The following is a 17,156-nucleotide window of genomic DNA, read 5'->3' on the forward strand; positions in this document are numbered from 1 at the left end:
GATGGTGAGGTGTGGGAGTTGGTGATGAGCGGGGGTGAGTCAGTGCTGGGCTGGTGGGGAGCGGTTGATGGTGAGGTGTGGGAGTTGGTGGTGAGCAGCGGTGAGTCAGTGCTAGGCTGGGGGGGGAGCGGTTGATGGTGAGGTGTGGGAGTTGGTGGTGAGCGGCGGTGAGTCAGTGCTGGGCTGGTGGGGAGCGGTTGATGGTGAGGTGTGGGAGTTGGTGGTGAGCAGCGGTGAGTCAGTGCTGGGCTAGGGGGGAGCGGTTGATGGTGAGGTGTGGGAGTTGGTGGTGAGCGGGGGTGAGTCAGTGCTGGGCTGGTGGGGAGCGGTTGATGGTGAGGTGTGGGAGTTGGTGGTGAGCGGGGGTGAGTTGGTGCTGGGCTGGGGGGGAGCAGTTGATGGTGAGGTGTGGGAGTTGGTGGTGAGCAGCGGTGAGTTGGTGCTGGGCTGCGGGGGAGCGGTTGACGGTGAGGTGTGGGAGTTGGTGGTGAGCAGCGGTGAGTTGGTGCTGGGCTGCGGGGGAGCGGTTGATGGTGAGGTGTGGGAGTTGGTGGTGAGCGGGGGTGAGTCAGTGCTGGGCTGGGGGGGGAGCGGTTGATGGTGAGGTGCGGGAGTTGGTGGTGAGCAGCGGTGAGTTGGTGCTGGGCTGAGGGGGAGCAGTTGATGGTGAGGTGTGGGAGTTGGTGGTGAGTGGGGGTGAGTCAGTGCTGGGCTGGGGGGGGAGCGGTTGATGGTGAGGTGTGGGAGTTGGTGGTGAGCAGCGGTGAGTTGGTGCTGGGCTGGGGGGGAGCAGTTGATGGTGAGGTGCGGGAGTTGGTGGTGAGCAGCGGTGAGTTGGTGCTGGGCTGGTGGGGAGCGGTTGATGGTGAGATGTGGGAGTTGGTGGTGAGTGGGGGTGAGTCAGTGCTGAGCTGGTGGGGAGCGGTTGATGGTGAGGTGCGGGAGTTGGTGGTGAGCAGGGGTGAGTCAGTGCTGGGCTGGTGGGGAGTGGTTGATGGTGAGGTGTGGGAGTTGGTGGTGAGCTGGTTGAGTCTATGGTGAACTTGGTGATTTGGTGGGGAGTTACTGTGGGTTGATGGTGAGCTGGGGCTCAATCCTGCACACGGGCTGCACCATGTCTGGATGGGATGAACCTGCTGCACCAGATTGTCCTTTGGTTTTCTTTGTCACATGCTCTCCATTGCAAATCTGCCATCATTAACCCACCTCTCCAAACAGCCTAACCTCAACTCATCCATTCTCTCCAATCAGCTCCTATTCATAGCCTTATTTTACTGGTTCTTGATGATGTTGTTTTCACCTCCCTGCTACATGTCTATCTCTACCAACCTCCCACTCCAAATCATTACAGAATTATGTTTCATCCTTGACACTGCTCCAAGACTGCTCTGACGAAGATCATGAATGACCTTCTGTGACCAATTCACCCTCCTTGTCCTCACCAAGCTTGGTATAGCTCAACCATGCCATACTCCTCCATTGCCTTTCCTCTGCTGTCTGGCTCCAAGGGCTGCCCTTGTATGGTCCCATTCCCATCTGTCTGTAAACCATCAGCAAATCTTCCCACCCCCACACCATCATCTCTGGGGTTCACCAAGGCCATGTCTACTTTCTTATGTACATCCTGGCCCTAGGTGACATCAACCACAGACATGGGGTCAGTGTCCATTCATATGTGATGACACTTAGTCTACATCTCCAACATTCCCCTTGACCTCATATGCATACCCATGCTGTCTGTCCATCTGTCTATCTGACATTGACTCTTTGATAGGTCAAAATTTCCTCAAAGGTAACATCATTTACCACATCCATCATTGACTCCATCTCCAGGCATCTGCTCAAACAAGGAAAATCTTTGTGTCCTGTTCAACCAACAGCTGAGTTTAACCCACATATCTTAACCATCACTTACTTCCACGTCATATCACCCACCTCCTCTTAGTAGACCAGAAGGATGAAGTTGGAATTTTAGTCCTCTGACGTATATGGCAACAACTTACACTTTTACAGCAAATCATCGTAAAGTCCTTTACAAGGAGTGGATGGAAGTAGGACACTGAGCAGGAATTGGAAAAGTTAAGGTAAGGTGAAGGAGAAGAAGGACTGGTTAGTTCAGAAGGTTAGAATGCGGTGTTTAATAACACTGACAGTGTGAGTTCAGTCCCCGTAGCGGCTGAGGTAGCTCTTGGGACTTGCTTCTTCTCTTTGCCCCATTGTGATATCATTGCATCATTGAAAGGCTGCTAGAGATAGAGATGTGTGGAGAGCCACGATTAGCAACCTTCAGACCAACCAAAGTTACATGAAAAAAGAGGGAGAGGGAGAAGATGGAAGATGGAAATGCACACTCCAGTTTCCAGTCTTGAGTGTCGCAGAAGATATGAGGTTAGTTATTTTTAGCGATGTTTCACATGCCAATCTTCCAGTTGGATGTTCTAGCACAGTGGGGTTTATCATATTCTTGGTTGGAAAGAATATTAAATGTTGTCCAGTAGCCTGGGAAGTGAAAAAAATAAAAGGGTATTTCAGAGCACCTTAGCTGCTGAAACACTGGCATTAGTTGAAAAGGTAGATATGGGGGTGTACTTATCTAATATACTGAAGGAAACACAAGGGGCAGTATGAAAAAAGTTTGCCCACTTTTGGATAACCGTTCTCTTTGGGACAATGTTCATTCGACAGAGGGTGTCAATGAAAAAAGGTTGAGTATTGACCTTGCTAGCATAAAGGAAATGTTGGAAAGAAGAGAGATTTCAAAATAGAATGGGTGGATGCAAGTCACCAATTGTCAGGCTGTTTGACAAAGCGAAGTGCTTGCTCCAAGAAACTGTTAGATGTGTTGGAAGAGGGACACCTTGTGAGAATGAATGAGAATGAGAATATGGAAACCTGATATTTTCTTTGCTTTGTAATTATTTCTATATGGTAAAGAAGAGAAAAAAAATTGTTTAAAGAAGGGGGAATGTGGGATCTAATAATGGTTGGTTATCATATAATGTGAGACATAGAAGATGGAAAGATACATATAATTTTGTTTCTTTTCGGTTGAAAGATTGTTCTCGAGTTTTCAAAAAGTTTTAATTTAAAAGAAAAGATGGGGATCTGTCAATGTCTTACTAACTACATTATTAAGGTTTAATGGCAATTAATGGCAATTGTTAAACAGGTGATGGGTATTTGTACACCTATGAAACTGGGACACTGGGGGGTTGGAGTAGTGTTGACTGTGCACTAAGTCATAAACTCTCTCCAGCAAAGAAAGCAGCTGTGTCTCAGTTTTAACTTCACCAACCAGTGTGGATCAATTAACAGTAGGGAAGGACCTGGAACTGCACTGTTTCTACAGCAGGGGATTCACATTACATTTCATAAAACTGTGCCAGTTTGTTCCTCATCACTGTCAACGAACTGTAACTGTTTCTTACCACTTCCAGTCCCAGTACTGTCCCACGCAGAGAACCATACCTCAGCAATCTCAGTCCGCCAGCGTTGGTTGCCACATTCCCGCCGATGTGACAACTACCTTTCGACCCCAGGTCAAGGGGCATGATAAAATCTCGTTCCTCAAGGTAATTGTTCAAGTTTTCCAAAATGCAGCCAGCCTGGCAGCTAAGCACTCCTGAAAGCACAGATTTACAGAGACACAGGAGTTTGACGTTGATCCCTGTTCTTATAGTTTCTCCAAAATGTTTTATCCCATATTTCCTCCTCTCCTGAATGTGCTCTCCAATTACTGCGACTAGATTCCTTTCAGAGCCTTGCCCAAATGATCCTTTATCATATGACTGCTGACAAAGGATTGGAAGTCAATACAGCCACACTTGATCCCTTCTCTGCACTTTCCAGAAGAAATCACAGGGCAGAATTCAACAGATTGTGTCTTCTCCCTCTCTGGCCTGGGGATACTGAGGCCCTAACTCAACACCCACCTTATGTAATTGGGGTTTAATGGTAATTCTGGAGCTGGACAATGAATCCTGCCATTAATGTATTCATGACAAGGGGAGTGTCACTGCAATTGGGAAAGGGAGAGTCACATTGTGAACAAGTAAGTGGGATCATTCACAACATTCAACATTCTAGGAATAATAGCAGTTACTCTTGGGCTTGGTCAAGGGTTGAACGTTGGGAATTATTTGCTGTTGAGGTGCCAATGCTTCTATGTACAATTGAGAGCAAAGAAAGCTGTTCTTACCAGAGTTAGTGTTGAAACTGATGATGTTGTCCATTTGAGCAGTGGAAACAATTATCTCATCGAACACTGGTACACTCCCTCCCACCAATCCAGTGTTGCCCCCCTGAGGGTTCACAGCCAGGTTCCGATCATTACAGTATCTTAAGAAAGCAAACAGCTTACTGTCAGAGCCAATACAATACTGTCGTTCCAAAGTAGCTGGTTCCATGCTGAAGAGGGCTAGAGCTCAGAAGGAGCTCTGGGAGTATTAGTGCCAATCTCACAGTGATTGTTAGTGCCAATCATACCCCAAGCTTAATGCTAATCATGTACCACTTTCATAGAATTATGAAATGATTACAGTATAGAAGGAGGTCGTTCAGCCCATTATGTCTGTGCCAGCTCTCAGCAAGAGCAACTGATCTAGTCCCAGTCCCCCACCTTTTCCCCGTAGCCCTACAAATGATTAATTGTTAGTTAGTATTATTAGTATTTATAAACAGCCAGTTACACTGTGAGTATTAATCCCAATCACATCAAATATCCAAAGTATGTATTCCATCCTTATCCTGCTTTATCCTGTGCAGGGTGCAACCCATAGAAAGCCTCGGGATTCTTGTAATTCACACAGGCCATATTTTTATTGTGTATGTGATATGATCAGCTTGGGACACTGTACATACAATATAAACTAGTCCTGGACCTTGTGTGCCGCTGGAATTCAGCCTGTGAGTAACAGAAACATGACATGAAAGGACGATTAAAGGTGCATTACCTGAGTACCTGAGAAACCTCTTCTGTTGTCTGAGGTCGCAGTAACACCTGGCTGCGGCCTGCAGTTACAAACAAATTTAACAATCATTAGTTACTCATTGATCAATAATAAGTGAATCACATAATAACAAATCACTATTATCAGCATTTTCAGTAATCTTCAGATTATAAAATATCACCCTCTAATGCTAGTTAGCAACACACAGCCTGCTTCGCTCGAGTTTTCAACAGTCCCAGTCTTTCTGGTTGATCTTGCACCTCCCTAATCAAATCATCTACAGGTATGATTCAGTATCAGGGTTTACTGAATACACAGAAATAATAATCTGAGATAAAGTTAATGATTCCAGGCTGAACCATCAGATCGCAGATTGTAACTCACTTCAGAAGAACTATTATTCTATGTAAAAACCATCTGAATATCTTGATTAGATCCCAGACTGCAGCTCACTCCCGTGTGTCTGATATACTTTATGTATAAATTCCCCAAGCCCCTGAATTAAATTCCAGCCTGTAACTCACTTGTGTATCCATTAATCTACATCTAAACTCCCCAAATCACACGATTAGATTCCAGCCTGTGACAAATCTCTAGTTCATGGTTCATGTTAAGATTTTAGAGGTGATGCTTAGTTCTGGGAAGATTATTGTTGTGAAGATAAGGTAACTAAAATGCCGGGCTTTAGAAATTGCCAGAACGCCTAAAAGAAAGTGGAAGTTCAGAAGGTTACCCATGTTTGTTTAATAGAGTCAGAAGAGGTGGACCATAAAACAGTAAGTGGGCTCACTTAGCTGGAGAACTGGAGACACAATGTCGACACTGCTTGCAAAGAAGTGCAACCCAGAGAATGTTTTGTTTTGGGAGTTAAAGCTAAATTAGTTTAAAAGCATTCAGTGAACCCTGAAAGGCTAAGTCGTCATACAGATGGATGGATCTTAAGAAGGTTCTCTGGTTCCAATTTATCTGTGTGTTTGTTGCAGTTTGGACCTTGTGTGGTTTGCAGCTCACAGAGAAGCCCTGGGAGCTATTAGCAGGCTCCAAGCAGTTAAGCCTCAATCCAAGGGAGCTGAGAAAGTGACAGAAGGTTGCTGGTTCCATGTTGAAGAGGGTTAGGGCTCCGAAGAAGCCCTGGAAGCCATTTATAGCTTGGTGCAGCTGGGGGACTGGCAGTCAGCAAAACCCAGGGGCAGCGCCAGCGTAGTGATGAGATTTTGTGACTCACTGTGGTCACTGACATCTGGGTAGGTTGCTGAGGAATCCAGGGGATCTCTCTTGGTCACATCTGCCACTTAATGTGCAGTGTGGCGTGTTTGGTCACAGTTTGCCTGTTAATTCATATTTACCTCGTGTTAATTCTGATTGTTAGAATATAAGACAGATGTTGTAAATTATTTTACTTTTATGACTTTGTAAAACTTATGTTGCTTTTTAAAGCTGTGTAATCTTGTGGCTTTATTCTCCCAGTGAGTAGCTGGGGTTTCAAACTTTGAACAAAAAGTTATCCGGTCCCTAACCGGATCATAACAAGGCTGTAACTCACTCTCAGGGTCTCTGTTATTCTATACATAAACTAGCCAAATTCCTCAACTATATTCCAGTCTGTAACATACTCCTGGTCATCTGTTATTATAAATTCCGCAAAAATCACTTGATTAGATCTCAGCCTACAACTCATTCCCAGTTATCTATTATTCTATACAAAAACTACCCAAACCCCTCAATTAGATTCCAGCCAGTAACTCACTCTCAGGTATTTTTAATTTTAGGCAGAATAGCTGAGATTTTACTAGCCCTGTGGAGGCAGGCTGAGAGGTGGGTGCGCTGTAAAATGGCAGTGGAAGGAAAGCCCGACCTCTTCCAGCTGCCATGGGATATTCTGAAAGACAGGAATGGCACCAGCTCAGCATGTTACCAGCATCGGAATGGACCCCCCGCCACGTGAGGAGCCCGCCATGTAGATTAGGGTGGCTTCCCACGGTTTCCGTGGGTTTGTGGGGGGTGGGGGGGGGGGTGACTTCACAGGGGCTTCATATCCCATGAAGGAACACCCACCCCCCACCGTTGCAATGCCCGCCCCTGCCAGTCCAACACCACCACTGGAGGGCTCACTCCTTTGACTGCTGAGACCTGCCAGCCTGGTTCGGGCACATTAAAAATCATTCCCTCCAGCCCTTTAAAGGTGCCTCACCATGAAGACGCCCCCTCCTTCTCCCTACAATTTCAGGCATGGCCATTTATAATGGTTGTACTGCCAGTGCTCCAGAGCTGCTGATCCTTCCGATTGGGCCACTAGTTCGGAGAGGCAGGCCACCATACTGAATGGCACGGCGGTACTGGCAGCAGCTTCTTAATTGGCCACCGTCAGAAAAATCCTCTCCACAGTCCCACCATTCCCTTACACCAGTTCAGGACCCACACTTAGTCCCAGCAACGGTACCCACATTGTGCTGGTAAAAATTTTGCCAAAGTACTTGAATCTCGTGATTAGTTACAACGGCTTTGCAGTAGCTGCAGAATTACCCTCCCGATTTTGAGTTAGTACTGCTGGCACGACATCAGCTAACCCTTACATTCTCTCTTTCTTCCATCCCTTCATCCTCCCGTCATTAGGTTCCCATGTTCAGTTTCCTTGTGTCCCATGCGTTAGGTTTTCATGACTTGTCCAGCTGTCCTCCTGTGCTCTGCAATGCAGCATCATACAGCTCTGTTCAAACGGTGGCAGAGCCTTCAGCTACTAGCCCCACCCCCCCCCAAACCCTCTCCTCTCCTCCCTCTGCCAATAAAAATGGACTAAAATCCTGCCTTTTCAGCAAAGCTGCCAGTCATACTTTTTGCCCATTCATGGCTCAGGCTTAGCTCCCTAACCCTCATTGCGAAGCAGCTTTTTTATATGTTTAAGGCATTGTATTACTGAAAGTTGTAGTTCCTGATGCTTCCATCATTCAATAGATACTTTGCTTAGATAACAACCTGTAAGTCACCCTTGGGCATCATTTATTCCACACATAAACAACTCAAACCTACATTAAATTTCAATACAACACAGTGAAAAGTCAGGGGGAAGACTTACTTGGCACACAGGAAAAGCTCAGGACATCTCCCCCTCTACACAGAGAAGTGCCTGATCTCCACCATCCCCCATCCACCCATGGCCAAGTTAACTTTAAGACCGAGAATTTACCTATGGGACAAATTATGAGATCATCCTGTTCCCTCACACTTTGGGATCCCCATATCTTACCTGAACATAAGAACATAAGAAATAGGAACAGGAGTAGACCATTCGGCCCCTCAACCCTGCTCCGCCATTCAATAAGATCATGGCTGATCTTCTTATATTTTGATTTCCACTTTCCCATCTAACCCTGTTAACCTTTGATTCCCTTGCCTAACAAGAATCTATCTACCTCTGCCTTAAAAATATTCAATGACCCCGGCTTCACCACCTTCTGAGGCAGAGAGTTCCAAAGTCACACAACCCTCTGAAAGAAAAAAATTCTCCTCATCTCTGTCCTAAAAGGGTGACCCCTAATTTTAAGAGTTCTGGACTCACCCACAAGAGGAAACATCCTTTCAATGTCCACCTTGTAAAGGCCATTCAGGATCTTGTATACTTCAAACAAATTAGCCCTTACTCTTCTAAACTCCAGTGGAAACAAGTTCAGTCTTGTCCAACCTTTCCTGATAAGACAACCCACTCATTCCAGGTATCAATCTAATAAACCATCTTTGAACCGTCTCAAATGCATTTACATCCTTCCTTAAATAAGGAGACCAAAACTGCACACAGTATTCGAGATGTGGTCTCACCAATGCCCTGTATAACTGAAGCATAACATCCTTACTTTTATGTTCAATTCCCTTCATAATAAAGGATAGCATTCCATTAATCTTCTTAATTACTTGCTGTACCTGCAAACTAACTTTTTGTGACTCATATACTATAACACCTAGATTTCTCTGCACCTCAGAATTATGCAGCCTTTCTCCATTTAAGTAATACTCTGCTTTTTAGTTCTTCCGCCAACGTGAACAGCTTCACATTTTCCCACATTAAACTCCATTTGCCAGATCTTTGCCCACTCACTCAACCTATCTATATCCATCTACAACCTCCCCATGTCCTTTTCTCTACATACTTTCTTACCTATCTTTGTGTCATCTGCAAATTCAGCCACCATGCCTTCACTCCCTTCATCTAAATCATTGATGTAAATCGTAAAAGGTTGAGGCCCCAGTACAGACCCCTGTGGGGCTCCACTCGTCACATCCTGTCAATCAGAAAAAGACCAATTTATGCATACTCTCTGCTTTCTGCCAGCCAGCCAATCTTCTTTCCATGCTAATATGTCACCCCCTACACCATGCACTTTTATTTTCTGTAATAACCTTTGATGTGACACCTTATCAAATGCCTTCTGGAAATCCAAGGACAGTACATCTACCCGCTCCCCTTTAGTTAACCATGGATGGTGCGTCCTCCTACTAGAATTTTTCTTTATAATAAGAATGTACTTATTCTGAATACTCTAAAATATCCCCTTAAATGTCTGCCACTGCTTCTCTATTGATGTATGCTCTAGCCTAGTTTCCCAGTTCACTTCAACTAGCTCAGTTTTCATCCCCACATGGTTGCCCTTACTTAAGTTTAAGATACTAGTCTTAGACCCAACATGAAATGCAGTTACTCCTTCAAAAAACTCCAATAAATTGGTTAAACATGATTTTCCTTTCACAAAACCATGCTGACTCTTCCTGATTGCCTTGAGCTCTTCTAAGTGCCCAGCTATAACCTCCTTATTGATCGATTATAACAACATCCCCACAATAGACGTCAAGCTAACTGGCCTATAGTTATGTTTTCTACCTCCCTCTCTTCTTGAATAGAGGGGTCATATTTGCTACTTTCCAAACTGATGGATCCTTTCCAGAATCTAGCAAATTTTGGAAAGTTAACACCAGCACATCAACTACCTCATTAGCCACCACTTTTAAGACCCTAGGATGTAGTCCATCGGGACACAGAGACTTGCCAGCCTGCAGCTCCATCAATTTGCTCAGTACCATTTTCCTAGTGATTGTAATTTCACCAAGTTCCTTTCTCCTGTTCATCTCCTGATTTGCAGCTATTACTGGAATGTTTTTTATATCCTCTATAGTGAACACAGAAGCAAAATATTTGTTCATTTCTTCCACCATTTCCTTATTATCTACTATTAACTCCCCACTGTCACTCTCCAGAGGACCAACAATCACTTTACTTACTCTTTTCCTTTTTAAATACCTGTAGAAACTCTTGCTATCTGTTTTTACATTTCTAGCTAGCTTCCTCTCATTCTCTAATCTCTTTCTCCTGATTAACCTTTTAGTCATTCTCTGCCGTTCTTTATACTCTGTCCAATCATCTGTCCTGCCACTCATCTTTGCAGAGTTGTATGCTTTTTCCTTAAGTTTGATGCTTTCCTTAACTTCTTTAGTTAACCACGGATGGTGGATCTTCCTCCTAGAATTTTTCTTTATAATAGGAATGTACTTATTCTGAATAATCTGAAATATCCCCTTAAATGTCTGCCACTGCTTCTCTATTGATCTATCCTCTAGCCTAGTTTCCCAGTTCACTTCAACTAACTCAGTTTTCATCCCCACATAGTTGCCCTTATTTAAGTTTAAGATACTAGACTTAGACCCAACAGGAAATGCAGCCCTACCTCGCAATGTCTGCAACCAGTCTACATTGCTCGCTTCCAGAATATCGGGATCAGTCACCACACGGCCAGGCAGCAGACTATCAAAGAACATCATGTCTTCTGTCGTGACAGCAGCAAATCCTAACCGTTGGACATTGTATCGCACATGCGTGAACTCCACATCTTGACTCCTGGATCTAGTGGTCCAGTGGAATTGCCTCCTCCTTGGCTGCAGCTGGCCATTGTGTTTGCTGAGAGTGGGTGGCATAGGGAGATGGGCTGAAGATGCCCTGGATTTTCTGCCAGAGACAAGCAACCACTGTTTGAACAGAGCTCTATGACGCTGCATTGCAGAGCACAGGACAGCTGGAGAAGTCATGAAAACCTAACGCATGGGAGATAAAGAAACAGATCATGAGAACCTAATGATGGTAGGATAGAGGGACAGCCCAAGAATCTAATTAGGGAAGGGATGAGGGAAAATTCATGAAAAATCTAATGACAGGAGGATGGAGAGCTAGGCCATGATATCCATATCATAGAAACATAGATATTTACTGAACAGGAGCCCATTCAGCCCATCAAGTCTACGCAGGATAAAGAGTCTAATCCCCATATCTAAATGTGTTGATGATGCAAAGCTAGGTGGCATTGTAGACTGTATAGAAGGAAGTGTAAAATTACAAAGCGATATTGGTAGATTGTGAATATGGAAAATGGATTTCAATGTCGGCAAATGTGCAATCTTCCTCTTCAGGCCTAAAAAGGACAAATCAGGGTACTCTTCAAATGGTGAAAACCTAGAAACAGTGAGGGTCCAAAGAGACTTGAAAGTCCTGGTACAAAGATCATTAAAATGTCATGAACAGGTACAGAAAGTAGTCAGAAAGGCTAATGGAATGCTGGCCTTTATATCTAGAGGACTAGATTTCAAGGGAGTAGAAATCATACATCAGTTATACAAAGCCCTGGTCAGACCACACTGGAGCAGTTCTCGGCAGCTTTGGAAGGATGACTCAGCCTTGGAGGAAGTGCAATGTTGATTTGCCAGGATGTTACGTGGACTCTCTGGGTTAAATTATGAGGAGAGATTACACAAACTGGTGTTGTACGCCCTGGAATTTAGAAGATCCAAATTCTCAGGATATTAAGTTGGCCAATACATTGGAAGAAACTATTTTCACTGGTTGGGGGTCTCAGACTATGGGGACAGAGTGTAAAAATTAGAGTCAGACCTTTCAGGAGTGAAATTAGGAAACACTTCTCCACATAAGGGATGGTAAAAGATTGGAGCTTTCTCCCACAATGGCTGGATCAGCGTTAGATCTGAGATTGGTTTGTGTTAACCCCAAAGGTATTGGGAGATAAAGGTGGAGTGAGCTGGTCCCCGGTGGGGCAGCAGCTTTGAGGGGCTGAATGGCCTCCTCCTGTTCCTATTGTGACGACAGGAGCGCGTGAGAACAGGGTCAGGGGAATCTGCAGCCCGGCAACCCGGGCCTGGAGGCCAGGCGCTGGGGACAGGCCCAGCTGGAGCCGGGAGCCGGGACCCGGGACCCGGGGCCGGGGCCGGGGCCGGGGCCTCTCCCCCTCTCCACACTCGGCACCGCTGTCCTTTCCGCCGCTCCGGACCCCGGTGACTCCCAGCCGCCAGCGGGGGTGAAGGGGAAGGATCCCCGTGAATGCCGAGCGGGCCGGCGCCTACCCGAGTCAGAATCGAGCCCGGGGCTTGAGGGCCGCCCGAGATTGGAGAGGGGGCGGGGAAAGAGAGGGATGGGGAGGGGGAGAGGGGAACAAGGGAGACCGGGGTGGGGGGGAAACAAGGGGAGGAGGAGGCGGGGAACAAGAAGGAGGAGGAGGGGGGGGGGGGTGCGGGGGAACAAGAAGGAGGGGGGGGGGGCGGGGGAACAAGAAGGAGGGGGGGGGAGGGGGAGGGGGGGAGGAGGTGGGGGGGAGGTGGGGGTGGGGGGAACGAGGGGGGGGAGGAGGAGGAGGGGGGGAGGGGAGGAGGAGGAGGGGGGGAGGGGGGGAGGAGGGGGAGGAGGGGGGAGGAGGTAGGGGGGAGGAGGGGGTGGGGGTGGGGGGAACGAGGGGGGAGGGGGAGGGGGGAACGAGGGGGGAGGGGGAGGGGGGAACGAGGGGGGAGGGGGAACGAGGGGGGAGGGGGAGGGGGGAACGAGGGGGAGGGGGGAACGAGGGGGGAGGGGGAGGGGGGAACGAGGGGGGAGGGGGAGGGGGAGGGGGGAACGAGGGGGGAGGGGGAGGGGGGAACGAGGGGGGGGGGAGGGGGAGGGGGGGAACGAGGGGGAGGGGGAGGGGGGAGGGGGGGAACGAGGTGGGGGGAACGAGGGGGGGGAAGGGGCGGAAACAAGGGGGAGAGGGGGGAACGAGGGAGGGAGGGGGGAGGGAGACGAGGAGGGGTGGGGGGGGAGACGAGGAGGGGTGGGGGGGGAGACGAGGAGGGGTGGGGGGGGAGACGAGGGGGGGTGGGGGGGGAGACGAGGAGGGGTGGGGGGGAGACGAGGGGGGGTGGGGGGGAGACGAGGGGGGGTGGGGGGGAGACGAGGGGGGGGGAGACGAGGGGGGGGAGACGAGGGGGGGTGGGGGGGGAGACGAGGGGGGGCGGGGGGGGAGACGTGGGGGGGCGAGGGGGGAGACGTGGGGGGGAGAACGGGAGGGGGGTGGGGGGAGAACGGGAGGGGGGTGGGGGGGGAACGGGAGGGGGTGGGGGGGAAACGGGAGGGGGGGTGGGGGGGAAACGGGAGGGGGGGTGGGGGGAAACGGGAGGGGGGGTGGGGGGGAACGGGGAGGGGGGGTGGGGGGGAACGGGGAGGGGGGGTGGGGGGGAACGGGGAGGGGGGGTGGGGGGGAACGGGGAGGGGGGGTGGGGGGGCAACGGGAGGGGGGGAAACGGGAGGGGGGAGGGGGGGATCGGGAGGGGGGGAACGGGAGGGGGGGGTGGGGGGGGAACGGGAGAGGGGGGGTGGAGGGGGAAACGGGGGTGGTGGGGGGGGAACAAGGGGGAAGGGAGGGAGGGGGGAACAAGGGGGAAGGGAGGGAGGGGGGAACAAGGGGGAAGGGAGGGAGGGGGGAACAAGGGGGGAGGGAGGGAGGGGGGAACAAGGGGGGAGGGAGGGAGGGGGGAACAAGGGGGGAGGGAGGGAGGGGGGAACAAGGGGGGAGGGAGGGAGGGGGGAACAAGGGGGGAGGGAGGGAGGGGGGAACAAGGGGGGAGGGAGGGAGGGGGGAACAAGGGGGGAGGGAGGGAGGGGGAACAAGGGGGGAGGGAGGGAGGGGGGAACAAGGGGGGAGGGAGGGAGGGGGGAACAAGGGGGGAGGGAGGGAGGGGGGAACAAGGGGGAGGGAGGGAGGGAGGGGGGAACGGGGGGGGAGGGTTGGGAACGGGGGGAGGTAGGGGGAAACATGGGGAGGGAGGGGAAACGGGGAGGGAGCGGGAACAGGGGGAGGGAGGGGGGAAAAGAGGGGGGTGGAGGGGGAACAGGAGGGAGGGAGGGGGAACAGGGGGGAGGGGGGAACAGGGAGGGGGGAGGGAGGGACGGGGGAACAGTGGGGGAGGGAGGGGAACAATGGGGGGAGGGGGGAACAAGGGGGAGGGGTGAACAAGAGCGGAGGGGGGAATGAGGGGGGACAAGGGGGAGGGGCGAACAAGGGGGGAGGAGGGCGTGGTACAAGGGGGAGGAGGAGGGGGGAGCAAGGGGGGAGGAGGGTGGGGGGAACAAGGTGGGAGGGGGGAACAAGGGGAGAGGAGGGGATGGAGCGGGGGGAACAAGGGGAGAGGAGGGGATGGAGCGGGGGCAACAAGGGGAGAGGTGGGTGGGGGGGGGGAAGAGGGTGGGGGGGACAAGGTGGGAGGAGGTTGAGGGGGAACAAGGGGGAGGAGGGTGGGGGGAACAAGGGGGGGAGGAGGGTGGGGGGAACAAGGTGGGGAGAGGAAGGGGGGAACAAGGTGGGGAGGAGGGGGACAAGGGGGGAGGGAGGGGGAACAAGGGGTGAGGGAGGGAGGGGGGAACAAGGGGGGAGGGAGGGAGAGGGGAACGGGGGGGGGAGGGTGGGGAACGGGGGAGGTAGGGGGGAAACATGGGGAGGGAGGGGAAACAGGGGGAGGGAGGGGGAACAGGGGGGGTGGAGGGAGGGGGAGCGGGGGGTGGAGGGGGAACAGGAGGGAGGGAGGGGGAATAGGGGGGGAGGGGGGAACAGGGAGGGAGGGACGGGGGAACAGTGGGGGAGGGAGGGGAACAATGGGGGGAGGGGGGAACAAGAGCGGAGGGGGGAACGAGGGGGGACAAGGGGGAGGGGGGAACAAGCGGGGATGGGCGAACAAGGGGGGAGGAGGGCGTGGTACAAGGGGGAGCAGGAGGTGGGGAGCAAGGGGGGAGGAGGGTGGGGGGAACAAGATGGAAGGGGGATTAAGGGGAGAGGAGGGGATGGAGCGGGGGCAACAAGGGGAGAGGTGGGTGGGGGGGGAAGAGGGTGGGGGGGGAAGAGGGTGGGGGGGAACAAGGTGGGAGGAGGTTGAGGGGGAACAAGGGGGGAGGAGGGTGGGGGGAACAAGGGGGGGAGGAGGGTGGGGGGAACAAGGTGGGGAGGAGGGTGGGGAGAGGAAGGGGGGAACAAGGTGGGGAGGAGGGGGACAAGGGGGGGGATGAACGGGGGTGAGGGGGGAACATAGGGGGAGGGGAGGGGAACAATGTGGGGAAGGGTGGACAAGGGGGGAGGAGGGGATGGAGCGGGGGCAACGTGGGGAGGAAGGAGAACGGTGGAGGGGACATGGGGGAGGAGGGGTGGAACAAGGGGAGGAGGAGGAGGGAGCAAGGGGGGAGGATGGGGGGGAACAAGGGGGGAGGATGGGGGGGAACAAGGGGGCAGGATGGGGGGGAACGAGGGGGAGGACGGGGGGAACAAGGGAGGATGGGGTGGAGCAAGGGGGTGGAGGGGGGAGGGGCGAACAAGGATGGGGGGAGGGGGGAACAAGGGGGGAGGATGGGGGGGAGGGGGGAACAAGGGGGGAGGGGGGAACAAGGAGGGGGGGAGGGGAGGAGAAGGTGGGGGGGAAGGGAGGAAAGAGAGGAGATGTAAGTGAGAGCGGAGGGGGGAGAGGAGAGAGGGATGGACCGGGGAGAGGAGAGGGGCATGGTGGGAGGGGAGGGGAGAGGGAGGGGAAGTTAGATGGGGGAGAGGGATGAGAGATGAGGAGGGGGAAAGGGAGGGGAACAGAGAAGAGGACGGACGAAGGGAGGGGGAGGGGTAAAGGGAGGGGAATGGGGAGAGGGGGACAGGGAAGGGAGGGGAATGGGGAGAGGGGGACAGGGAAGGGAGAGGAGAGGGGGAGGAGAGAGGAAGGTGGATAAGGAGGGGGATGAGGGAATGGGGAGGGGGGGGCGGGGAACGGAGAGGAGAGGGAGGTGGATAAGGAGGGGGTGAGTGGACGGGGAGTGGGGGTAATGGGGAAAGGTGGAAGAGAGCGGAGGGGAGAGGTACACAAAGGACAGGAGAAAAGAGGAGGGAGGGGAATGGGAGAGGGGGAGGAGAGAGGGTGACAGGTTATGGGGAGGGGGAGAGGAGAGGAGGGGACGAGGGGAGGAGATGGTGAGAGGAGAGGAGAGGGGGATGGGGAGGGGGAAGATGGGTCAGGAGGGGAGGGGAAGAGGTTTTGAGGTGGACGGCTGGAGGGATAGAAAGGGGTAGGGGAGACGGGATCGGGAGGAGGGGGGGGAGTGAGAGGGGGAGGGGGGAGAGGTGTCAGGAGGGGGAGGGGAGGAGGTTTGAGGTGGACGGGCTGGGGGGATGGGAAGGGAGAGGGTGAGAGGAGAGGGGGATGGGGAGTGGGGGAGAGGAGTGGAGATTGGGGGGGCAGAAGAATGGGACAGGGAGGATTGGAGGTTAGAGGAGGACGGGGAGGGGAGAGTGGGACGGGGAGGGTGTAGAAGATTGGGATGGGGAGGGGGTAAGGGAGAGGGGGAAGGGAGAGGCGGACTGGGAAAGGGGGAGGGTGGGGGGGAGAGGGGGACCAGGATGTAGGCAGGGGAGAGGGGGGACAGGGAGTGAGGAGGGGAGAGGCGGACTTTGAGGTGGGAGGAGGAGAGGGAGACTGGGAGAGGGTAGAGGAGAGGGAGGGGCAGGGGACAGAGAGTGGTAGGGGGAGGTGAAGGGTGAGAGGGAGGGGGATGGGGAGAGTGAGGGGAAGAGGGGGCGTGGGATGGGTGGGGGGAGGGTGAGGGGTGGTGGAGGTGGGAGAGAGGGAACACATTGAGGAGAATGGGGGAGGGGGAGTTGGCAGGGGAAGCGGATGGCGAGAGTGAGTGGGAAGGGTAGAGTGAGAGTTAGTGTGAGGAGGGGAGCGGAGGGGAAGGGGAGACCGGCTGGGGAAGAGTGGGGGAGGGGGATGTGGGGAGGTTGAGAGGGAGATGAGGGAGGGGTGAGTCGGGGGAGGGGAGAGTGGGGCAGTGAGTGAAGGGGAAGGGGGACAGTGAAGGGGAGGGGAAGTGAAGTGGTAGAGTCA

The 17,156-nt window shown here is 52.4% G+C and overlaps 1 protein-coding gene across 5 annotated transcripts in view; it reads right to left on the minus strand.

The window, feature by feature from the left end:
• Positions 1–12,420, minus strand: part of d2hgdh (D-2-hydroxyglutarate dehydrogenase) — a 40,246-nt gene extending 27,826 nt beyond the window's left edge. For 2 of the 5 annotated variants that reach the window (XM_078536948.1, XM_078536946.1), the window contains exons 1-5: positions 11,591–12,195; positions 10,661–11,024; positions 4,953–5,010; positions 4,199–4,338; positions 3,429–3,622 (exon numbers count right to left, since the gene is read on the minus strand). In XM_078536948.1, the coding sequence (XP_078393074.1) occupies positions 3,429–3,622; positions 4,199–4,338; positions 4,953–5,010; positions 10,661–11,018 (750 nt within the window). In that variant the 5' untranslated portion in view covers positions 11,019–11,024; positions 11,591–12,195. Of the gene's footprint in view, positions 1–3,428; positions 3,623–4,198; positions 4,339–4,952; positions 5,011–7,522; positions 7,634–10,660; positions 11,025–11,590; positions 12,196–12,341 lie in introns of those variants that run through there. The other 3 variants (XM_078536947.1, XM_078536949.1, XM_078536950.1) reach the window with 3 other exon arrangements.
• Between the last annotated feature and the right edge of the window lie 4,736 nt (positions 12,421–17,156).

The sequence above is a fragment of the Cetorhinus maximus genome, unplaced genomic scaffold (assembly GCF_964194155.1).
Source record: "Cetorhinus maximus unplaced genomic scaffold, sCetMax3.hap1.1 HAP1_SCAFFOLD_1689, whole genome shotgun sequence".
Classification (NCBI taxonomy): domain Eukaryota; kingdom Metazoa; phylum Chordata; class Chondrichthyes; order Lamniformes; family Cetorhinidae; genus Cetorhinus; species Cetorhinus maximus.